The 26440-nt window shown below is 33.7% G+C and overlaps 1 protein-coding gene across 12 annotated transcripts; it reads right to left on the bottom strand.

The window, feature by feature from the left end:
• Positions 1 to 1440: 1440 nt before the first annotated feature.
• LOC136419340 (uncharacterized) lies at positions 1441 to 25348 on the bottom strand. 12 transcript variants are annotated; one of them, XR_010753095.1, is made up of 10 exons: positions 25253 to 25348; positions 24829 to 24937; positions 23112 to 23240; positions 21231 to 21367; positions 14754 to 14902; positions 8439 to 8571; positions 5961 to 6126; positions 5732 to 5892; positions 2501 to 5679; positions 1441 to 2441 (listed from the first exon to the last, which is right to left on the bottom strand). XR_010753095.1 is itself a non-coding variant. In XM_066405586.1 (6 exons), the coding sequence occupies exons 4-6, from the start codon at positions 12004 to 12006 to the stop codon at positions 2186 to 2188; spliced, it is 426 nt and encodes a 141-aa protein (XP_066261683.1). In that variant the 5' UTR covers positions 12007 to 12016; positions 12069 to 12239; positions 12292 to 12457; positions 12591 to 13928; the 3' UTR covers positions 1441 to 2185. The 12 variants fall into 12 exon arrangements, 4 of the variants coding, with proteins under 4 accessions (XP_066261683.1, XP_066261686.1, XP_066261682.1 ...); XR_010753098.1 differs by lacking the exon at positions 14754 to 14902; XR_010753096.1 differs by lacking the exons at positions 24829 to 24937; positions 25253 to 25348 and adding an exon at positions 23566 to 23717.
• Between the last annotated feature and the right edge of the window lie 1092 nt (positions 25349 to 26440).

The raw sequence follows: 26440 nt of genomic DNA, 5'->3' as shown, positions 1-26440 counted from the left end.
TCCCAAGCTCTTCTTATCCTTCATCCCTTCTAAAATACTCACCTTCTAGCCTTCCTTCCCTTTCCTTCATCCCTCATATAAGCCCCCATTCCCCCTCCTTCTTAAAATCTATATCCTCTCTAGTCCCCCTTTTCTGCTTCAGCATCGTCGTCTTCTTCTTCTCCTATCCTGCCAATCCTCTCTGCTCCTTCATAATACTCACCTTATCTCTCATCCCTTTCTAGTCCCCCCTTTATCCTTCCTCTTAATCTCTTCCATCCCCTTTTAGTACACTCTTATCCTTCATCCTTATTCCGTGTACTCCCATCCCTCATCCCTTTTCTAAAATGTTCCCATACTCCTGCCCCTTATCCCTCTTCTATAATATCCAAATACTCCTCTCCCTCATCCCTTTTTATAATGTTCCCATACTCCTCTCCCTCATCCCTTTTTTTTAATGTTCCCGTACTCCTGTCCCTCATCCTTTTTTTATAATATCCAAATACTCCTGTCCCTTATCCCTCATCCCCCTTTATAAGTAAAACCCCCAATTTCCCTCCATAATGTCCCTTAATCCTTCCATCTCCTTCTATTCCCGTTTTCTAATATCCTCAGTTTCCCCTCTTATATCTCATCTTCCCCCAAAATGTCCCTTTTTTTTTTTAAATACTTTCCAAATCATCTAATCTCTTTCCCCGCAGTATCAGACAAATAAATAAAGTAATACATCATCTCAGCAATAAAGAAATACAAAAATTATCTCAATAATTCTATCTAAATAATTACAAATTAATACTAACACCCGTGAAAATCTAAAAAATTCAAAATCACACTGGAAATGTCCCCCTAAATCTACTACACACTCTAAGTCAAAAAATCTAAATCACTTGTTGGCCTTTCCCAAAAAATAATCTCCCCTTTACTTCAAAATTCAAAGTTATTCAATTTCCCAATAGACAGTCAAATCTTCAGAATACAAATTACTTTAGTTTCTCTATCTTCCCTACATCCCCAAATTTCCACAGTGCATCCTGACCCTCACAATACAATTTAATAATCAATATATACCACCCTTTAATGTGTCACTTTTTTTTAAATATCTAAACTATCCTCTAATTATAAATAAATAAGAGTACATGTCTTTAGAAACACTTTACTCATCTCTCAATATAATGCAGACCATGTATCTCTTCTTCATTCATAGAAACACCAATAATATTCATCAATAAATACTAAATATACTAAATTTACAAAATACAAGCTCTAAATCAGTCATAATACTGCGGGGAATGTTTCCAAAAATATAGACAATACCTATAAAAAGTTACTACATTTCCACAAAATAAGACAATCCTCTCCCCAATCCCAAAAGACCACTTTCCTATTCATCGGGTAACAGGTTTAGAAATAATCTCACACAAAATCCTTCAATTCTGCTTTTATTATTTGCAGTCAGAAGAAACACCCTTCTTTTAGTTCTAAAAGCTTCTTCAAAAATAATAATAATAATAAATAATATACAGTTACCAAATATACCACCACTCCAATGTATCACCTCGACAAGTACTCTTTCGACTCATCAAAAGTAATACAAAAAGAGTCACAAATTTAATAAATATAATATCCAGTTAGTAGAATACAAACAGAAATGTTATCAAAAATCAGTTAAATAATACATATACCATAGAAAATTAGTTGTTTCAATTTTAAATTTCATCTTTTATCAAAAATAACACTTTTCATAATCATTAAATCGAAAACACACTCATTTCCTATCTAGGAACGAAAAGTTTCCTTGCACTTTTACTAAATTCATATGTTTCTCTCAAAAATTCATTAAGAAACTAGTACTCTTCAATGTACTTTCAAATCTTTCCATTTATTTATCCCTTAACCCCTTTTACAATTCAAAAGAATCCACCATTTCTTGTTACACGAGTCATGAGCAATGCTAAAGAACCACACAATATCACAAACTGTACTGCTCGAGTACCAATTACACATCTACTCGACTCTCAAATTTAGAGGAAAAAGTACAATTCACTTTTCGTTCCTCACAAAATACTCTTCTTCTCAAATCCCTCCACCTATCACTACTTCTTATTTCTATCACTTACCTACCATTGGATCCTTCCATTTCTCCCTTTTCCTTTCTCAGTTACTGTATGCATTTCATCTGTTTTCTCACAAAATTAATTAAGGAGCTTCAAACCTCCAATGCTTTCTTGAAGACATTGTCCCCTCGACTTATCTCATGGCACCTATCACCAAATGCAAGTGTTCCGAGTACTTCATCCTTCGGAATCTGAAACAATAACAATTCATTGCACCTAGTCCCATGAGACACCACATAATACATATAATAACCTTCTGAATCCATCATTTCTATAATTTCCATCATTCCTTAGTCATAATACCTACTTTCATAGCTCGGAATGTGCAAATTCTCAAACTATGCAAATCTAAAATACAAATAATCCTCAAATACTTCCAAAAGCACCTTTACTTGTTCCACAAATACCTTCATCCCCACACCCTGACAAAGTATATTGGGGTTATGTCCGAGGTGATGGAGCCATGGCTCGTATAACCTCAGTTTATCTTCGAGAATGTTATGTGGAATCCTTCGACCAATTCCAATTTACACCAATGGGTTACTTCTTGTCCCCAGTTTTCAAAAATTACTTCCGAGACAATCGACACACGTAATCAAAGCCCCAAGAAACGAATTGGGACAGTGTGCAATTATCACCCCACACAAGTTCTCGACAATGTCTTCAAAAGTATCAAAGTTCTGGTAAACTTCAACTTTCAAATTAGTGGACCGCATTTTCCACAATTATTATCAATGTTTTAAACAATTAGACCGCTTTTCTTAAAAAATTGTCTAAATTTTCAATCGAAATCTTCAAACTTAAAAATAGTAATAAATAAATTAATATAACCTCACTCTACTCTGTCATTCCAAATCGCATGATCGAATTGCGACTTACTTCTCATCTTCTATTTCTCTCGTGTAAATTACCACAGCTGACTGCTAATGCTAACCTAAAATTCGTCAATCGAAACCCGCCAAGAATTATACACCTACAGTAAATGTACAGTGTTGGGGAAATAACTTTGCTACTTTTCTACTACCTATTTTAATCGTGGTTAGTTCCGGTTAGCCTTTCTAATTTTCTAATTCTAAATAATAATTCCTCAATTTACAAACTTTGCTTTTTCCCTTTCTCTTCTTTCCAAATAAAGTTCTCGATCGTCGGTTAAATTTGACAAAGTTATTTCCCTATACCCTGTACAATTCACATAGAACCTACGTCCTAACAGTCTATTTCACACAAGACTAAAGCACTAATAAATTTCTAAAATAATACAAGTTATATCTCACCCACACAGTACGTGAACTACACAAAGAATCTACTACTATAGGAAACGCAGTATAAAATACTAATCAATCCTAAAATGTAGTACAAATTTGGAAAAGTAAACGAACAATTCCCTACCTCTCTTTTTCTTAACTTTCCCAGTTCTAATAAATCCTTTAGAACCGTAAAAGTACCTACTAGTAGTGCCAGTTTAATAATACCCCAATAATTTGCACACGTGGCCCACTTGTGTGCAAATTATGTGGGGCGTCCTAAAAAGGCCCCTTCAGTCTACATAAATATCCTACTTATACATAATTAACGCTATAAAAATATTATCGTATATACACAATATCTTAATTTAAAAACAATTAAGACCATTTCTTTAAAAATCGTTCAAATTCATCTTCCTTTCAATGCTTTCTTAAGAAGACCTTATTCGCTATATCGTTTAAATTCATCCTATCACTTTGCCCACTATACTCAAAATAAACCAATCATATTTTCCACCTTTTTTCTTATCTCTTCTCTTCTCCAATGAATACTGCACCACAGTGCTCCAATCTCTACTTCTCACTTGACTTGTCCACTGCTGGAAATGCTTTTTTCTTCCAAGTCTTTTTCCTTCCAAGTCTTTTTCCTCATCTTTCAGAATAAATCTTATCTCCATTCACCAGTTCCGGCCCCTTCCTAAGCCTCTTTCAAATCTTCCCCTTTGTCCTTAGTTCCAGTTACATCCTTTCTAAGACCTCACAATTTCGGTGAATAAATTTCGTTCACCATTTTGTCCAAGGATCCCCAAGTATTGCTTAAAAACAGACTTTTTTCCAAATATCCTCCGGGAAAAATTCCTCAAATGGCTTTTCTACGCCCTAAAGTTCCTCTACAATTTTAGGAAGCTCCTAGCTGACACATATCTAATGACTACATACTAACACTAATGAAATATAATAATGCAACTTCCCTTATTCTATCCCTCCAAACGTGTTTCTCACAAGTTACCTAATACCCTTATAAATATCACTAATTTTAATTTACATGTTCCTTCTAAAAGCTCTAATTACTTCCCTCTGAAATACATGTACTTTCTTACTCTTATCCTTGAAATTCACAAGAAATAATCTTTACTTTCTTATTAACTATAAATACATAAATGACCTACTGGCAAATTCTACTTTTCCAATATACATTCCTTCCCACTTTTCTTACATATGCTCAAGTTATCCTTCCATATAATAAATAATGTCCTATTCTTATGTTTAAATCCCTCCTCTTCTTTCGCACCCACCATTTACTTCTAATTCCTATCTTTTCCAATTTCTCTCCAGTTTTGCATTCTATGTACATGTTTCTGTTACATTTTTCCACCTACATCTCCTCCCTCAAAAGAAAAATTGCCTAAAAAGTCCTTTCCTATGTCCCTACCTACTTAAACTTACTATGAATACCCCTAATGTCTTAACCGAATTACTTCACCTAACATATGCATCGACAATTTCAAATACATAATTCCTGTACCTTCACAAAAATCATCAGTACCTTTACACTAAGCTTTCCTATCTGATATAAATATTCAAATCATCTAAACAATTACAAATCATGTACCTAGTTTTTCCTATAAAAAATAATACATCCAATTTACTTTCTATTCTAAAGTACTACATCTTTATCCCTAACACTTAAATAATAATCACAATGTAATTCACAATTCCTACAATATCTACTAATTTAAAAATAATATACTTTTCCTATGTTTATATAAATAAAATCTAATCCTCAATTATTTCTAATAATACTTATAATGGTGAATCTTTCACCTTACACTTCCAAATACCAATCAAACACCCTACCTACTGTACTAACTTATAAAATCACCCTTTACAGTAATATGGTGCCCCAATTAAATACTCTACTTTCTCAAATTACAATTCCACAAGTCAATCCATTAGTTATGGTACAATTTTTCACACATTTCCTTTTAAATTAATCAAATATCTTTCTGATACATCACTAGACACTAGAAAATTCTTAATTAACTTTCAAAATTAAACTCACAAATTACTTATTAACTACAAGCAAATTCCTATTCTTCTTAACATAAGAAAGCAATCTCGTAATAATCCACTTATTTGCAATCCTCCAAATCTCACAATCTCCTTCCTTGTGAAAAAATACTTTGGCCCTTATCTTTTTCCCTTTCCTGGGCCCCAGTCAGCTTCTTCGATCATTTTCACTTTTGCTGTTCTCGTAATTTCCTACTTCTCTCTTGCCAAAGTTCCATGTATCCATCTGGTGAGCTTCCTCTTTCCTTCCCTTATAAATCTTATTCTTTTTGCTAAGAGGAAATAAATAAACCACTGTCCTTCGATAAAACTACAAAGTACTACCTTGCTATCTTTTTGCCCTTAACTTAAGTTCTTTTGAATCCGACTACTCCGGTGAAAAATCTATCCTTCCTATCCTTGAATTTGGGCAATAATCCAACTTTCGATACAAGTTTTTGGTAAAGTTCCTTGTCTATATCTCTGGCCCCTCCGTCATTGGTGATCTGTCGAGGAAATCCACTATGATCTTAATGGTTCCATCATTTTATGTCAAAACTGTGGGGCAACCCACCTTCTTTCTTCCTAATTTGTAGGTTAAATGTTCGATCCTTCCTGCTGGGTTTTCTGTTGAAGAACCTCACTACTAATCTGGTGCTCGTAAACCTAACCTAAAAGGTATTTGCTCCAGACCCTTTCTTTCTGTGTTCTGTTTTTCGATGAGCCCCTCCGTTTGCTTCCTGGAAATTTATGCTTTTAGATCCTTAATTTACCTCTTTGTTGTAATATTTCTCCATCCACGATCCCATTTCGAATTCCACTGTTCCAGTAAATATTATCCAAAATTCCGGTATTTCTTTACTTTTTCTTACTCTGTAAATTTCTGGATCCCAATCTTCTCATCTTGAATCCCGTAGATCATCGATTCTTTTATTTTTTAATAAATTAACGTCCAAAATTTTCAATCTTTATTTACTTTTTCGGAATACTCGTGACGATCCGAGAGGTTATCCCGTTCTCGTCTTTTACCGTTTTAACTTCCTTTCCGAACCCTTAAAAGATGGAGCCACGCGAAAAACCCACCGCTTCCAAAGAAACAAGTGTATAGACATTCGCGTTTTTGCCGATTCCCACCGTCTTCATCTACTCGGGATTCGAGACCAGTTAACGGCAACGACGCATGTCGCCGCCATCTTATCGGAAAGTGCCGGGAACTAAGGCATCTTTCATGCTGGCCCCATGAAAGATTCCCGCGTTCCCCCGCTTTCTAGGGGATGGCTCCGATGTGTTCTCGACGGTGTCGTTCTGCCGAATCCGAAAAACGAGGGTGAAGACCCCCAAAGAGGGGTCGGTCCAAAGTGGCCGACTCCTCGCCAGGTTACCTGGAGGCCAATCGCCTCCACGTAACTTTGCGTCGCGTCTGTCACTTTGCCGGGCCCTCTTTGGGCCCGGTGTCGTACAGTGTTGCCGGCTTGTGCAAGAAATCCTAAAATTTTAAGAAATTCTAACCCGGATCGAAATCCCCAGTTTCCTCTGCCAACAGTTCCCAATTCCCCCCTTTTCTCTCAAAATAAAAAATCATGTTTTTCAAACCTTCCCCAAATTCCCTGTTCCGGGAATTCATTTATCATCATATCTCAAATAGACAAAACCACCCCAGAGGTGTTTCGGGCAGTAAATGTGTTAAAAAACCACTAATAAATCGATCGTGTATCAATTATTACCGTTCCTTCATCGGTATCCTTTACTACACGTGTTTCTGTTTCGAAATTTTCATAATAATTGTCAAAAGATCTATTTAAATCGAGTAAATACAAATATTCATGACCCAAAAGTAACAATTGATACATCTTCGGTTTATTAGGTGTTTTTTAACACGTTTACTGCCCGAAACACATCGGGGATGGTTTTTCCTATTTAAAATAGAATGATAAATAATTTCCCTGAGCAATTAATTTGTTAAATGTGCTATTTAACCGTGAAATTCAAAAATCAAATGAAAATTAAATCGTTCATTTTCGTTTTGGGAGAAAAGGGAGGAACTGGCAACGTCGCAAAAAAAACCGCGAATCCTCATCTAGGTTAGAATTCCTTCAATTTTAGAACTTGCAATAATAAAACACATCCATGCAATACTAAACTAAATACTTTGGCCCACTTTTTTGTAACAAAACTTTAAACGTACTTAGGTCATTTTAATTTAAGAAGGTTATAAATAAAAATAACCTCATTGTTCTAAAATTTTCCACACCCGATATCTTCAAAACCAAACCTTTACGACCCTATGTTGGTATGAAATTTTCTTCCAAGTAATTATTCTATGTACTCTTAAAGTTCTGCTACAAAAAAGCAAAAGAACAAATCGAGGTAAAAGCTGTAGAATAAATCACAAAAACCTTAAGCAAACTTACCTGCAAAAATTATAACTGCATGCAAGCAAATTCCAGTGAAAGCTTCGATAAATATCAAAGTTTAAAAACAATTCACTTTATTCTTATTCCACAAATAATAAAGGCCCTTTGGAATAATTAACACCTTAATAAACAATTTTTCTTGGATACCCTTAATAAGAAAACATCTTTTTCCCAAAACATTTAGTAACGAAGCTTCTTTACTCTTTAGATATCATTTTTCCCAAAAACCTTTCTTAACGAAACTGCTTTACTGTTTACACATCAATTTTCCCAAAACATTTAGTAACGAAGCTTCTTTACTGTTTAAATATCATTTCTCCCCAAAACTTTTAATAAAAAGACAAAAAATTCTTTAAAAAATTAGGTATCACTTCACCTATTTAAAATCTTAGTGGTTGTTTCCACCTCTGCTAAAAAGTACTTGCAATTTAATACAAAACCCCAAAAGAAAGTCCTTTTGAAAATAAAATCCACTTATTTTTGTATATTTACACTTTTCCTATAACCCCAGAAATATCAGAGGTGGTTCGTTTTCATATTAACACCCTGTTAGAATACTCTTTCCAATTCTTTTCAATATTATTTTCTTCAACTGCTTAACCCTCAAATCTGACACAATAAAAATTTTAAATTCCTACCTTTTCTGTTGCCTTCGGGAATACTTTCTTTACTGGACACCTTGCACTTTCCCAGATCACACCATCTTTATCGCTGCATTCGAGGTAGACACACACACACACAATTTCACATCCTTTGGCTGCAGTTCTTGTCCTGGAAGGAAAAGAGAGGCTACTGTAGCACTTAAGTTTCCACGAAGAATTTAATATTCAATATCCTTAAACAGGAGAACTTTGGAATCTTTACATTTCATCTTGGCAAATCACACTACATGACCTCAGAATACGAGTACCGTTTGACTCAAAACAATTAAATCTTTATCAAAAAGCTGCTTTACTTGTTAGACAAATTCCTTCATCCACAGCTCGAATAACCTTAGTTTGTCTTCGAGAATGTAGTCATTCCTTTGCTAAGTTCCAGTACCGAGCATATTTACCCACCTCGGCCCTCACGCCTGACGCCCCTGGGTGGGTTGCTTCTTGTTCCCAGTTTTATAAAATAACACTTTTACACCGTAAGCACACCTAATCAAAGTCTCAAAGGACGAATTTGAGCAGTGTGCAGTTATCACCCCACCGGTTCTCCGCGATGTCTTCGAAATTATCGTAGTTCTGGTAAATTTGTACGTTTCAAGTGAATGGACGACATTTTCTACAATTATTGTTCATTTGTCGAACGATTAGACTAATTTTGTTAAAAATTAGTCATACGCCTTAACGTCTTCGAAATACAAAGTAAATATGGCGATGTAACCTCTCTCCGCTCTGTCAAAAAGTTCTTTTTGACAGAAAATGGTCGAGCTACGCGATGCGTTCCTCGCGACCTACTTTTCGTCTTCCGTTTCTCTCGTGCAAACTTCGAACGTCAATTTTCGGTGCAGATGTCGGTTCTGATGGTTCCCTCGGTACGATAACTTCCGAAAATGCGCGGTAATCACCCCGTCCTCTTTCTTTTCGTTACTTCCTCGTCTCGTTACTTATAATGACCAACGATGACACCCACTTATCCTAAATGTACGGAGTGTTAGGGAAATAACTTTCCTACTTTAATTTCTCTTATTCTAAAGAAGCATCCAAATGAAACAAACTAAAAGACACATTGCCAATTCTTTAAATGTGTCTCTCTTTTTCCAAAGAAATCAAAATAGTTACGTTTACGAATCTTCTTCCTCTTTCCTATTCCGAAGTTATTTCCCCGACACGATGTATAATTAAAATAAAATGATAGTCTCTCTAACGAAAGACTACAGCACTCGTGAAAAATTCTTCAATTTAAAAATAATGTGTAAAACGCACAAATATAAAATACTTTTCCGTGTTTCTTCAAAAGCAAATATATAAAAAAAGAATAGAAACACAAACTAGCAAATTCGCCACCTGTTTTTGTCTCTACCGTCGCAACTTTCCCAGTTCTAATAAACCCTTTAGAACCGTGAAAATACCTGCTAGTGCCAGTTTAATGTTACCCCAATAATTTGCACACTTGGCCCACTTGTGTGCAAATTATGTGGAGCATCCTATTATCTCTTTTACCTTAGTTTACAATTACAAAAGTTAAAAACTAATAAATATCCTACTTATCCCTAAATAGTTTTCTAATTTAGAAATAATTAAGACAATTTCTTTAAAAATCCTTAAAATCTCTAATGTTCTATAATCCATCTTCCTTTTAATGTCTTCTTAAGAAGACCTCTTTCCCCTTATCGTTCAAATTCATCCTATCACTTTCCCCACTCTCCTCGAAATAAACCAATCTTGTTAGTTGTCTTTTCTCTCGTGTCTTATACAATGACTACTGCACCTTCGTACTCCAATCTCTACTTCTCGCTTCACTTGCCTAATGCTTTTTTCCTCCAAGTCTTTTTCCAGTTCTCCTCTTTCAGGAAAAAATCTTATCTCCACTGACCATTTCCCTTCCTTCCTGAACTTCTTACAAATTTTTAAAAGCACCGAATCCCTAAATCCTCTAAATTAATCATCCCAAGTTCCAGTTAGACCCCTTTTAGGACTCCACAATCTCGGTTTTTTCCCATAGTCAATTTTCCTGACTCCACAATTTCAGTCAATACATCCCGTTCACCATTTTGTCCAAAACTCCCCAAGTTATCCTGAAAAAACAGTGTTTTTCCAAAGATCTTCCAGGAAAAATTGCCCAAATAGCTTTTCTAGCTCCTGCAAAAGCTCTTCTGGAATTTTAAGAAGCTCCCAGTTCACAATCACTACTTACTAATACTAATAAAATATAATAAAGTAATAACTTCCCTTATTCTATCATTCCAAATAGGTTTTCCATAAATTATCTCTAATTTTAATGTACGTGTTCATTTGTTCCTTCTAAAAGCTCCTCTTATTTACCTCTAAAATATACATAAATTCTTCCTCACCTCTACTGTTACAATTCAAAAGTAATAATCTTTACTTTCTTATGAACTATAAATACATAAATGATCTGATGGCAAATTCTACTTTTCTAATATACATTCTTTCTCATTCATTCCCATTTTTCTTACAAATGCTCGTATTATCCTTCCATATAATAAATAAAGTCCTATTCTTACGTTTAAATCCCTACTCTTCTTTCGCATCCACCCTTCACACCTAATTGCTATCCTATCCAGTTTCTTTGAAGTTTTACGTTCTGTATGCATGTTTCTCGTACATTTTTCCACTCCCTCAAAAGAAAAATACCCTAAGAAATCCAGTACTATGTCCCTACCTTTACTTACTATGAATACCTAATATTTTAATACAATTACTTCACTTAGCATATACATTTACAATTTCAAATTTACAATTCGAGTTTATACACATAATTTCTATATCCTCACAAAAATTATTAGTACCTTACCACTATCATTTCCTATCTTCTATAAATATTCAAATCATCTAAAAAATTAAATATCAACACTTACAAAAATGTACCTAGTTTTTTCCTATAAAAAATAATATATCCAGTTTACTTTCTATCCTTAACACTTAAATAATAATCATAATGTAATTCACAATTATTTACTAATTCAAAAATAATATACTTTCACTATGTGTATACAAATAAATTCTAATTTTCAATTTATAATAACACCTGTTATCTCACCTTTTAAACAAATTATGTCAAATAATACTTATAATGGTGAATTTTCCAAATATCCATGAAGCACCCTACCTCCTGTACTGACATACAAATTCAAAATAAAATTACCCTTTACGGTAGTACGGTGCTCTAATTAAACACTCTATTTTTCCAAATATTCAATTCCAAAATAATCCATAAGTTGTGGGACAATTTTTCACACAATTCCTTTTAAATTAATCAAATTTCCTTCTGATGCATCAAAATAACTGGGAAATTCCTATTCCTCTTAAGACAAAAAGCAATCTCCTAATAATCCACTTACTTGCAATCCTCCAAATCTCGTATTTCTCCTTCCTTGTGAAAAAATACTTTGGCTGCCTTTCTTTTTCCCTTTACTCGGCCCCAGTCAGCTTTTTCGATCATTTTCACTTTTGCTCTTCTTGTAATTTCCAATTTTTGTCTTTCAAATTTCCATGTATCCAAGTAACGACTCTCTTTCCTTCCCTTATAAATCATATCCTTTTCGCTAAGAAGAAATAAATAAAGCACTATTCTTCGATAAAGCTACAAAGTACTACCTTGGTATCTTTTTGCTCTTAACCTAGATTCTTTTCGGTCCTCCACTCAAAAATGTTTCTTTCCTATCCATGAATATGGGCAATAATACAACTTTCCGTATAAATTTTGGATAAAGTTAAGTGTGTCTACCTCTGGCTCCTTCGTCATTGTTGATCTGTCGAGGAAATCCACTATAATCTTAATGGTGTATCTTATTTATATCAAATCTGTGGAGCAACCCACCTTCTTTCTTTCTAATATCTAGGTTAAACTTTCCATCTATCCTCTTAGGTTTTCCTTTGAGGACCCTCACTACTAATCTCCTGCTCGTAAACCTAACCAAAAAGTTACTTGTTCCAGACCATTTCTTTCTGTGTTCTGTTTTTTAATAACTCCCTCTGTTTGCTTTCTGGAAATGTATGCTTTTAAGTCCTTAATTTACCTTTTTGTTGTAATATTTTCCCATCCACGGTACCATTTCAAATTCCACTGTTAGAGTAAATTTTATGGAAAAATCCAGTATTTCTTTACTTTCTTCTTACTTTGTAAATTTGTGGATCGCAATCTTCTAATCTTGAATCCCGTAGATAATCAATTCTTTTATTTTTTAATAATTAACTTCCAAAATTTTACATCTTTATTTACTTTTTCGGAATACTCGTGACGATCTGAGAGGTTATCCCATTCTCGTCTTTTACCGTTTTAACTACCTTTCCGAACCCTTAAAAGATGGAGCCACGCGAAAAACCCACCGCTTCCAAAGAAACAAGTGTATAGACATTCGCGCTTTTGCCGATTCCCACCGTCTTCATCTACTCGGGATTCGAGACCAGTTAACGGCAGCGGCGCATGTCGCCGCCATCTTTTCGGAGAGCGCCGGGAACAAAGGCCTTATTCATGCTGGCCCCATGAATAATTCCCGCGTTCCCCCGTTCTCTAAGGGGATGACTCCGATATGTCGACGTTGTCGTTCTGCCGAATCCGAAAAACGAGGTTGAAGACCCCCAAAGAGGGGTCGGCCAAACTGGCCGACTCCTCGCCAAGTTACCTGGAGGCCAATCGCCTCCACGTAACTTTGCGTCGCGTCCGTCACTTTGTCCGGGCCCTCTTTGGGCCCGGTGCCGTACAGTGTTGCCGGCTTGTGCAAGAAATCCTAAAAATTTAAGAAATTCTAACCCGGATCAAAATCCCCAGTTTCCCCTGCCAACAGTTCCCAATTCCCCCTTTTCTCTCAAAATCATTTTCACACCTTCCCCAAACCGGGAATTCACTCATCATCATATCTCAATTAGACAAAATCACCCCCGAATTGTTTCGGGCAGTCATGTCAATGTGTTAAAAAACCACTAATAAATCAATCATGTATCAATTATTACCATTCCTTCCTCGGTATCCTTTACTACACGTGTTTTTGTTTCCAAATTTTCATAATAATTATTAAAACAACCATTTAAATCGAATAAATGCAAATACTCATGACCTAATAGTAATAATTGATACATCTTCGGTTTCTTAGGTGTTTTTTAATACGTTTACTGCCCGAAACACCTCGGGGATGGTTTTTCCTATTTAAAATAGGATGATAATTAATTTCCCTGAGCAATCAATTTGTTAAATGTGTTATTTAACCGTCAAATTCAAAGATAAAATGAAAATTAAATAATCCATTTTCGTTTTCGGAGAAAAGGGAGGAACTGGCAACGTTGCAAAAAAAACCGCGAATCTTCATCTAGGTTAGAATTCCTTCAATTTTAGAACTTGCAATAATAAAACACACCATGAAATACTAAATACACTGGCCCACCTTTTTGTAACAAAACGTTAATAGTACATAGGTCATTTTAATTTAAGAACGTTATGAAAATAACCTCATTGTTCTAAAATTTTCCACACCCGATATCTTCAAAACCAAACGTTTACGAGCCTATGTTGGTATGAAATGTTCTTCCAAGTAATTATTCTATGCACTCTTAAAGTCCTGCTACAAAAAAGCAAAAGAACAAATCGAGGTAAAAGCTGTATCATAAATCACAAAAACCTTAAGCAAACTTACCTGCAAAAATTACAACTCCTTGCAAACAAATTCAAGTAAAAGCTTCGATAAATATCAAACTTTAAAAACAATTCACTTTATTCTTATTCGACAAATAATAAAGACCCTTTGGAATAATTAACCTCTTAATAAACAATTTTTCTTTGATACCTTTAATAAGGAAACATCCTTTTTCCCAAAACATTTAGTAACGAAGATTCTTTAAGGTTTAAACATCATTTTTCCCAAAAACCTTTCTTAACGAAACTTCTTTACGGCTTAAACTTCAATTTTCCCAAAACCTTTCCAGAAAACCAAAAAAATTTTTAAAAAACCTTTCAAATAAGGTATCACTCAATCTTGCTACCTATTTACAATTCCCAATTTTATTCTTAGTGGTTCTTTCCCTTCGTACTAGAAAGTACTTGCAATTTAATAAAAAAACTCCAAAAGAATGTCCCCCTTGAAAATAAAATCCCCTTATTTTTGTATATTTACACTTTTTCTATAATCCCAGAAATATCAAATGTGATTCGTTCTCAAATTAACTCACTGTTTTAATACTCTTTCGATTCGTTTTCAATATAAATTGTTTCTTTGATAACAATTATATTCTTCCTTTGCATAGTAACACTCCCTCAAATCTAGCAGCATAAAAATTTTAAATTCCTACCTTTTTCTGTCGCCGTCAGCTATACTTCCACCAGCAAACAGCTTCCACTTTCGGAGATGGCACGATCATTTCACTGCATTTAGGACGAACACAGACACACACACACACACACACACACTATTTCACATCCTTTGGCTGCAGTTCTTGTCCTGGAAAGAAAAGAGAGGCAGCTATAGTACATAGGTTTCCACGAAGAATATAATATTCAATACCATTACTTAAACACCAGAACGTTGGAATCTTTGCAACTCACATTAAATAACCCCAGAGTACAAGTACCGATTAACTCAAAACAATCACATCTTTATCAAAAAGTTGCTTTACATTTTAGACAAATTACCACACGGTTATGTTCAACATAATATAACCACAGCTCTTATAACCTTAGTTTACCTTCGAGAAGTCAATCGATCGTTTAATAAGTTGGTGCACTAAGCATATCTACCCACCTTGGCCCCCGCACATCACACCTCTGGGTTGCTTCTTGTTCCCAGTTTTATAAAATAACACTTTTACACCGTAAGTACACGTAATCAAAGTCTCAAAGCACGAATTTGGGCAGTGACCAATTATCACCACAGAAATTTCGACACTGTCTTCAAAAGTATCAAAGTTCTGGTAAACTTGTACGTTCAAGTGAATGGACGACATTTTCGACAATTATTGTTCATTCTTTAAACAATTCGACCTCTTTTCTTAAAAAATTGCTTAAATGTTTAATCGAAATCTTCAAAGTTAAAAGTAGTAATAAATAAAGCAATATAACCTCACTCTGCCCTGTCGTTCAAATTCGTACGATCCCGCTGCGACCTACTTTTCATCTTCTATTTCTCTCGTGTAAAATTCCACAGCTGACTACTAATGATTCAACTTCGAATGGCCATTTTAAATGACTCAGTTTAATAGTTCCCTTCTTTACGACGACGTCCAAAAATTAAATCTCCTCAAATATCACGGTAATTTCCCCATTTGCTTTACTTTCTCATTAAATACGAAAGCAACGTTACGTTTCTAGCTTCGTCAATCCCAACTCGCCGCCGAGGATTACACGCACCCGCCGTAAATATAATATACAGTGTTAGGGAAATAACTTTGCTACCTTCGTACTTCCCATTCTAATCCTGGTTAGTTCGGGTTAGCCATTCTAATTTTCTAATTCTAAATAAAAATTCGTCAATTTACAAACGTTTCTCTTTCCTGTTCAAAAGAACTCTTCGTTCCAAATAATGTTCTCGATCTTCGATTAAATTTCACAAAGTTATTTCCCTATACCCTGTATAATTAAAATAGAACATACGTCCTACTTTTCTATCTCACAAAAGGCTAAAACACTAATAAAATTCTGAAATAATACAAATTATATCTCACCAGCACAGTGTGTAGACTACATAAAGAATCTACTACTGTAGGAAACAAAGTATAAAATATTAATCAATCATAAAATGTAGTAAAAACACGAAAAAGCAGACTAGCAAATTCCCAGTTCTAATAAATCCTTTAGAACCGTGATAGTACCTGTTGGTGCCAGTTTAATGTTATCCCAATAATTTGCACACTTGGCCCACTTCTGTGTAAATTATGTGGAGCATCCTATTATCTTAAAAAGGCTACGTCAGCCTACCCTCCTCTGTCCCTCTTATTATCTCTTTTGCGTTAGTTTACAATTACAAAAGTTAAAAACTAATAAATATCCTACTTATACGTAAACAACACTATAAAAAATTATCATACATAATGTTAATTTAGAAACAATTAAAATAATTTCTTTAAAAATCTTTCAAATCTATAACGCTCTATAATCCATCTTCCTTTTAATATTTTTTAAAGAAAACCTCATTTGCCATATCGTCCAAATTCATCCCTTTATTTTACACACGATTCCACTTGTTCAAACCCTCCTCAAAATAAACCAATCTTGTTTTCCACCTTCTCTCTTATATCTTCTCCAATGAATACTGCACCCCCGTGCAATCTGTACTTCTCACTTGAATGGTCCACTTGAGTGCTTTTTTCCTCCAAATCTTTTTCCAATTTTCCTCATCTTTCAGAAAAAAATCTTATCTTCCCTGACCAGCTCCGACCCCCTTCCCGAGCTTTTTAGGAATTTTCAAAAACATCAAAACACTAAATCTTCCAAATTCGTCGTCCCTAATTCCACTTAGACCTCACAATTTCGGTTTTTTCCTGTAATTACTTTTCCTAACTTCACGATTCCAGTGAATATATCTCGTTCACCATTTTGTCCCAGAATCCCCAAGTTATCCTTAAAAACCAGTGTTTTTTCAAAGATCTTCCGAGAAAAATCTCCCCAATGGCTTTTCTAAGCCCTAAAGTTCCTCTACAATTTTAGGAAGCTCCTAGTTGACAATGACTACATACTAACACTAATAAAATATAATTAAAAAAATAATATAACTTCCCTTATTCTATCGTTCTAAACAAGTTTTCCATAAGTTACCTAATACCTTTATTAATATCGTTAATTTTAATATGCTTGCTCATTTGTTCCTTCTGAAAGCTCTTCTTACTTCCCTCTGAAATAATTGTTCTTTCTTAGTCTTATCCTTGAAATCCAGGAGAAATAATCTTTGCTGTTAACAAATAATCTACTAACAAATTTCTCTCTTCTTTTATGCAGCTATTTGCATTCCCTCCCGTTCTTCTTACATGTCTTTATATTATCCCTCCATATAACAAATAAAGTCCTATTTTTGTGTTTAAATCTCTCATCTTCTTTCGCATCCACCGTTTACTCCTAATTGCTATCCTACCCAGTGTTTCTTTAAAGTTTTACATTCTATATGCATGTTTCTCGTACATTTTTCCACCTACCTCCCCTCCGTATCTTTTACCTCCCTCAAAAGAAAAATACCCTGAGAAATCCTGTACTATATCCCTACTTTTACTTACTATGAATACCTAACATCTTAACAAAATTACTTCACATAGCATATACATCTACAATTTCAAATTTATAATTCTATTTTATACACGTAATTCCTGTATCTTGACAAAAATTGCTAATACCTTTGCACCATATTTTCTTATCTTATATAAATATTAAAATCGTCTAAAAAATTAAATATCAATAGCTACAGAAATGTATCTATTTTGTCTCCTTAAAAAACTAAACACATAGTCTATTTTCTATCTTAAATTACTACATCCTCCTTACCTATAACACTTAAATAATAATCACAATTTAATTTCCTACAATATCTACTAATGTAACAATATATTTTCACCATTTCTACATAAATCAATTTTAATCTTCAATGTGTAATACCTTCTGTTGTCTCTTACCTTTTAAATAAATTATTTCCAATAAGACAAATAATACTTATAATGGTGAATTTTCCAAATATCCATGAAACACCCTACCTACTATACTCACATACAAATTCAAAATAAAATTACCCTTTCCGGTAGTACGGTGCTCCAATTAAATACTCTATTTTCTCAAATATTCAATTCCAAAATAATCCATAAGTTATGGTACAATTTTTCACACAATTCCTTTTAAATTAATCAAATGTCCTTCTGATGCATCAAAATAACTAAGAAATTCCTATTCCTCTTAAGACAAAAAGCATTCTCCTAATAATCCACTTACTTGCAATCCTCCAAATCTCGATATCTCCTTCCTGATGAAAAAATACTTTGGCTGCCTTTCTTTTTCCCTTTACTCGGCCCCAGTCAGCTTATTCGATCATTTTCACTTTTGCTGTTCTTGTAATTTCCTATTTTTGTCTTTCAAAATTCCATGTATCCAAGTAACCACCCTCTTTCCTTCCCTTATAAATCATATCCTTTTCGCTAAGAAGAAATAAATAAAACACTATTCTTCGATAAAGCTACAATGTACTACCTTGGTATCTTTTTGCTCTTAACCTATATTCTTTTCGGTCCTCCACTCAAAAATGTGCCTTTCCTATCGATGAATATGAGCAATAATCCAACTTTCCTTACAAATTTTGGATAAAGTTAAGTGTGTCTACCTCTGGCTCCTTGGTCATTGTTGATCTGTCGAGGAAATCCTCTATAATCTTAATGGTTTAATCTTATTTATATCAAATCTGAGGAGCAACCGACCTTCTTTCTTCCTAATGTGTAGGTTAAACGTTCGGTCCATCCTTTTAGGTTTTCTCTTGAAAATCCTCACTACTAATCTCGTGCTCGTAAACCTAACCAAAAAAGTATTTGTTCCAGACCCACTCTTTCTGTGTTCCCTTTTTTAATACGTCCCTCCGTTTGCTTCCTGGAAATGTATGCTTTTAGATCCTTAATTTACCTCTTTGTTGTAATATTTCTCCATCCACGGTACCATTTCAAATTCCACTGTTAGAGTAAATTTTATGGAAAAATCCAGTATTTCTTTACTTTCTTCTTACTTTGTAAATTTGTGGATCGCAATCTTCTAATCTTGAATCCCGTAGATAATCAATTCTTTTATTTTTTAATAATTAACTTCCAAAATTTTCCATCTTCATTTACTTTTTCCAGACACTCTTGACGATCCGAGAGGTTATCCCATTCTCGTCTTTTACCGTTTTAACTACCTTTCCGAACCCTTAAAAGATGGAGCCACGCGAAAAACCCACCGCTTCCAAAGAAACAAGTGTATAGACATTCGCGCTTTTGCCGATTCCCACCGTCTTCATCTACTCGGGATTCGAGACCAGTTAACGGCAGCGGCGCATGTCGCCGCCATCTTTTCGGAGAGCGCCGGGAACAAAGGCCTTATTCATGCTGGCCCCATGAATAATTCCCGCGTTCCCCCGCTCTCTAAGGGGATGACTCCGATATGTCGACGTTGTCGTTCTGCCGAATCCGAAAAACGAGGTAGAAGACCCCCAAAGAGGGGTCGGCCAAACTGGCCGACTCCTCGCCAGGTTACCTGGAGGCCAATCGCCTCCACGTAACTTTGCGTTGCGTCCGTCACTTTGTCCGGGCCCTCTTTGGGCCCGGTGCCGTACAGTGTTGCCGGCTTGTGCAAGAAATCCTAAAATCTCAAGAAATTCTAACCCGGATGAAAATCCCCAGTTTCCCCTGCAAAAATATCCCCCATTCCCCCCCTTTCTCTCAAAAATTATCATTTTCACACCTTCCCCAAATTCCCTGTTCCGGAAATTCATTCATCATATCTCAATTAGACAAAACCACCCCCGAGTTGTTTCGGGCAGTAAATGTGTTAAAAAACCACTAATAAATCCATCATGTATCAATTATTACTATTCCTTCCTCGGTATCCTTTACTACACGTGTTTTTGTTTCCAAATTTTCATAATAATTATTAAAACAACCATTTAAATCGAGTAAATGCAAATACTCATGACCTAATAGTAATAATTGATACATCTTCGGTTTCTTAGGTGTTTTTTAATACGTTTACTGCCCGAAACACCTCGGGGATGGTTTTTCCTATTTAAAATAGGATGATAATTAATTTCCCTGAGCAATCAATTTGTTAAATGTGCTATTTAACCGTCAAATTCAAAGATAAAATGAAAATTAAATAATCCATTTTCGTTTTCGGAGAAAAGGGAGGAACTGGCAACGTCGCAAAAAACCGCGAATCCTCATCTAGGTTAGAATTCCTTCAATTTTAGAACTTGCAATAATAAAACACACCATGAAATACTAAATACACTGGCCCACCTTTTTGTAACAAAACGTTAATAGTACATAGGTCATTTTAATTTAAGAACGTTATGAAAATAACCTCATTGTTCTAAAATTTTCCACACCCGATATCTTCAAAACAAAACGTTTAGGAGCCTATGTTGGTTTGAAATGTTCTTCCAAGTAATTATTCTATGTACTCTTAAAGTCTTACTACAAAAAAGCAAAAGAACAAATCGAGGTAAAAGCTGTTTCATAAATCACAAAAACCTTAAGCAAACTTACCTGCAAAAATTATAACTGCATGCAAGCAAATTCAAGTAAAAGCTTCGATAAATATCAAAGTTTAAAAACAATTCACTTTATTCTTATTTGACAAATAATAAAGACCCTTTGGAATAATTAACCTCTTAATAAACAATTTTTCTTGAATACCTTTAATAAGGAAACATCATTTTTCCCAAAACATTTAGTAACGAAGTTTCTTTACGGTTTAAACATCATTTTTCCCAAAACCTTTCAATAAAACGAAAAAAAATAAATAAAAAAATTAGATATCACTCAACCTATTTAAAATCTTAGTGATTGTTCCCATCCCTACAAGAAAGTATTTGCAATTTAATACCAAACCCCAAAAGAAAGTCCCCCTTGGAAATAAAATCCTCTTATTTTTGTATATTAACACCTTTTCTATAATCCCAGAAATATCAAGTGGTTCGTTTCCAAATTAATACACTGTTGTAATACTCGTTCAATTCTTTTCGATATAAATTACTTCTTTGATAACAATTATTTTCTTTCGTTGCATAGTAACTCTCCTTCAAATCTAACACCATAAAAATTTTAAATTCCTACCTTTTTCTGTCGCCATCAGCAATACTTCCACCAGCAAACAGTTTCCACTTTCTGAGATGACACAATCATTTCAATGCATTTCGAGTGGACACACACACGCACACACAATTTCACATCCTTTTGCTGCGGTTCTTGTCCTGAAAAGAAAAGAGAGGCAACTATAGTACATACGTTTTACACGAAGAATATAATATTCAATAGCATTAGTTAAACACAAGAATATTGGGATCTCACCAATCTTGCAACTCAACACTAGACAACCTCAAATTACAAGTACAAGTTGAATCATAACAGTATGATCTTTATCAAAAAGCTGCTTTACGGCGGTACCCAAAATAAGTTTTCTTTGCGTTAGAAAAAAGACAAATTTATTTAATCTGCGAATACTACAATAGTTATTGAAAGTCGACAATTACTAAAAACTCCTTTGACAATGAGTTTCTTCTCTTTCTTACTTCCTAGTTCCTAATTCTACAGATGTTCTGTCGATCGACTGAGATGACACCACTTTTGTATTTTGCTTTTCAATTTTAAATTCCACATTTTCTTTTCAATCGCACGCTTTTAAGTTAATTTGTTAATTTCCACATTTCGATATAAATAAACAAACGAAAAACTCTTACAGTACAATTATAAAAAAATGTCATTATTGTCATGCACGATGTACAGAAAATTACCACAAACAAGAAATCTACGAGTTTACACGAAGAAGAAATCTGCAAAAACACACCAAAAAGAAATCTGCAAAAACACACAAAGAAGAAACTTGTAACCCAGACTCCCAGATGGCGCCACACATAAAAATATCTTCTTTCGCATCCACCATTTAATCCTAATTCGTTCTACTATGAATACCCATTGTCTTGACACGATTATTTTACATAACGTACGCATCAAACAATTCAAAATTTACAATTCTATTTTATACACATAACTCCTGTATCGTGATAAAAATCATTTTTACCTTAGCACTATGTGTTCTTATCTTATATACATATTAAAATCATCTAAAAAATTAAATATTAATACCTACCGAGTCTCCTTAAAAATAATATATAGTTCATTTTCTATCTTAAATTACTACATATTCCTGATCCATAACACTTAAATAATAATTACGACAAAACGTTAATAGTTCATAGGTAAATTTATTTTAAAAAAGTTATGAAAAATAATTAAAATTTCTCCTAAAGATTTCCACACCCGATATCTTTAAAACAAAACGTTTATGAACCTATATTGGTATGAAACGTTCTTAAAAGTAATTATTCTATTCACTTTTAAGGTCTTACTATAAAAAAGGAAAAAAACAAATTAAAAGTGACGTCCATATGATAATTCACAACAAAGCTTAAGTAAACTTACCACTACATGCAAGCAAATTCAAGTGTAAGTTTCTATAAATATCAAAGTGTAAAAACAATTCACTTTATTCTTATTTGACAAATAATAAATGCCCTTTAGAATAATTAACATCTTAATAACTAATTTTTCTTCGATACTATTAATAATGAAGCTTCTTTACGCTTTAAACATTATTTTTCCTAAAAAAACCTTTCAAATTGGGTATCACTCAACTTTGCTACCCATTTTAAATCTTAGTGGTTTTTTTCACCCCTACTAAAAAGTACTTCCAATTTAATAAAAAAATCCCAAAGAAAAACATCCCTCTTGAAAATAAAATCCACTTATTTTTGTATATTAACACATTTTCTATAATCCCGGAAATATCAAAAGTGGGGAGTTTTCAAATTAACTCACTGTTGTAATATTCATTGAATTAATTTTGAATATAAATTGTTTCTTTGATAACAATTATTTTCATCCATTGCATTGTAACTCTCATTCACATCTAACACTATAAAAATTTTAAATTCCTACCTTTTCTGTCGCCGTTGCAATACTTCCAGTAGCAAACAGTTTCCACTTTCCGAGATGGCACAATCATTTCACTGCATTCGGGATGGACACACACACACAATTTCACATCCTTTGGCTGTAATTCTTGTCCTGAAAAGAAAAGAGAGGCAACTATAGTACATACGTTTCTACGAAAAATATAATATTCAATATCATTAGTTAACCACAAAAGTATTGGAATCCCACTAATCTTGCAACTCACACGAGATAACCTGTAATGACAAGTACAACTTGAGGCAAAACAATGATCTTTATGAAAAAACTTCTTTAGGACGGTACCAAAATTAAGTTTTGATTGCATTAGAAAAAAGGGATATTTATTAATAGTTTGTATGGTCTGTAAGTATTAGAATAGGTATTGGAAATGGAGAATTATTGAAAACTCCTTCGGCAATGGGTTTCTTTTCTTTCTTACCTCCTAGTTCCTAATTCCACAGATATTCTATTGATCGACTAAGATGACACCACTTTTGTTTTTTGCTTTTCAAGTTTAAATTCCACATTTTCCGTTCAAACGCACACTTTTAAGTTAATTTTCACATTTCAATTAATATGAACAAACGAAAAACTCTCACAGCACAATTACTGAAAAATGTCATTATTGTTATGCATGATGAACAGAAAATTCCTATAAGCAAGAAATCTACAAATGCACACGAAACAGAAATCTGTAAAAGCACAGAAAAAAGAAATCTACAAGTATACACAAAGAAAAAAATTTATAACCCACGCTCCCAGATGGCGCCACCCCTAAAAATTCTTCTTTCGCATCCACCATTTAATCCAAATTGATCCCGCTATGAATACCTTGTCTTGACACAATTATTTCACATAACATATGCATCAACAATTCCAAATTTACAATTCCATGTTATACACATAACTCCTGTATCGTCACAAAAATCGTTAGTACCTTTCCATTATGTACTCTTATATACATATTAAAATCATCTAAAAACTTAAATATCAATACGTACAGAAATGTATCTTAATTTTCCCCTTAAAAAATAATATATCACCGGTATCTTTAAAACGATGCGTTTATGGGCCTATATTATTTTATAATTATTCTATCCACTGTTAAAGTTCTACCACAAAAAAGTAAAAGAACAAATGAACGTGAAATCTGTTTAATAATTCATGTTAAACCTTAACTGAACGTACTTGGAAGAATTACAGCTGCGTGTAAGGAAATTTAAGTAAAGGCTTCTATAAATATTAAAGTTTAAAAGCGATTAACTTTATCCTTATTTAACAAATAATAAACGCTATTTAGAATAATTAAGATCTTAATAAACAATTTTTTTCCAATACAATTGATAATAAAGCTTGTTTATACTTTGGACGTGATTTTTTAAAAATCTTTCAATGAAAGAAACGATATTTTTGGAAAGGTAAATAAAACACCTTTCAAGTGGGGTATAATTCAAACTCCATTAGTGGATGCATGCAATTTATTAAAGAACCCTAAAAGAATATTCCCCTTGAAAATAAAATCGACGTGTTTTGATATATTTACGTATTTTCTGTAATCGCTAAAGGTTCGTTTTCAAATTAATATACTGTATTGTAATAGTGGTTCAATTCATTTTATATATAAATTGTTTATTCGATAACAAGTTTCTTCAGTTGCATAACTTTAACTGAAGTCTAGCACTGTAAAAATTCAAATTTTTACCTTTTTACATCAGCTTCAGGAATGCCTCCACTATCGAGGCTGATAGAATCTTTTTCGCCGCGTTCTGATTGGAACGACAATTTCATATCTTTTGGCTGCAGTTTTTGTGCTAAAAAGAAGACAGGCAGCTATAGTACGTACCATTCCATGAAGAATGTAATATTTGATATCATTAATTATACACAAGAGTATTGGAATCTCACCAATCTTGCAACACACACTAGACAACCTCAAATTACAAGTACAAGTTGAATCAAAACAATATGATCTTTATCAAAAAGCTGCTTTACGACGGTACCCAAAATAAGTTTTCGTTGCGTTAGAAAAAAGGCAAATTTATTTAATCTGTGAGTACTACAATAGTTATTGAAAGTGGACAATTACTGAAAACTCCTTTGTACAATGGGTTTCTTTTCCTTCTTACCTCCTAATTTCTATTTCCACATTTTCCTTTCAAACGCACCCTTTTAAGTTAATTTCCACATTTCAATTAATATAAATAATAAAACGAAAAACTCTCACAGTCCGATTACTGAAGAATGTCATTATTGTCATGCACAAAAAAGAAATTGGCAGATGTTTGCCACACAAGTTCACAGATGACGCCATACGTAAAAAAAAATCAATAACTCGATGTAAATTTCCATTGTTTTAATCGATAGGATAAACATGTATAATAAGTTAATTCGCAAATACGAAAATTTCACCATAAATCAACGCTCCCCTTAATCCGCCTAAAGTTAGGTACATTACGTTACTTATAGAACAACGATTAAATAAGGCGTTGAAAATGCTCTCCATTTGTAAAAATGCATGCCTCGACTCTTTTTTGGAATATTATCGCACACTGTTTGATAAATTGCTGCCGTTTTTTGTATTATGTTAAACGAATAAGTTATGCAATTTCTCAGTTGTAGATTATTGCGTATTATTGTTTTCCATGAAAACGGTTAACATTATGAAAAATATTCAAAACGCCTTTTTTTACAGGAATATGAAACATTCGGAAAATTATTTTTACTTTTTTTTAAACTAGCGACGTGTTATGTTTTTCATTTAAATTGTTCGAGATAACATCAATGAGGACGCCACTGGTGAAATTTAAAACATTTTTTTCCGTTAAAACATGTGTCTCTACTTATTTTATGCTCTCCAAATTCGATAGCAATATTTAAAGCTGAAACAAACTTATTAGGAAAAAAGAAAAAAGTATTTTTTTTATCACGCTGTATTTCAGACAGGAAGTAAAAACAGATCCGTGTTGGTATGATCTTTATTTCTTGTTCCGGTCACGGAAACCTACGGTAAACGGTTGGCAAACTCATGCTAAAACACCCTGTATGTATATTTTTGCCAGTCTAGATTCTGTCACGCCTCTGGTTTTTATTAAATCTATTCCCGAACCGACATCGAACCTCTTACCAAACGACCGCACGTACTTCACAGCAAATCTCCCGAAATGCATGTAAATTTCAAAGAAAAATTCACACATATTCGTTTTCCAGATCTATTTTACAATGATAATATATCTCGTAACCGGATAGAGGGGTGAGATTATTTATACACGAGACAATTTATCTTTTCGCATATCTCATAAATATATGTATCGCAA

The sequence above is a fragment of the Euwallacea similis genome, chromosome 2 (assembly GCF_039881205.1).
Source record: "Euwallacea similis isolate ESF13 chromosome 2, ESF131.1, whole genome shotgun sequence".
NCBI lineage: Eukaryota > Metazoa > Arthropoda > Insecta > Coleoptera > Curculionidae > Euwallacea > Euwallacea similis.
Note: the sequence above shows the minus strand (reverse complement) of the source record. Positions and strands in the feature narration are given on the sequence as shown.

Bases quoted from the DNA above. Each gene is read 5' to 3' on its own strand.
- LOC136419340 (XM_066405589.1), bottom strand. From the start codon at position 12,006: ATGATTTATAAGGGAAGGAAAGAGAGTCGTTACTTGGATACATGGAAA. The intron at 8,572-11,812 runs GTAAGTGGATTA...TTTTCCTTCCAG, and splicing joins CGAGATTTGGAGGATTGCAA to GACAAGAACTGCAGCCAAAG. The intron at 2,285-8,438 runs GTAGGAATTTAA...TTATTGTTTCAG, and splicing joins TCCCGAAGGCAACAGAAAAG to ATTCCGAAGGATGAAGTACT.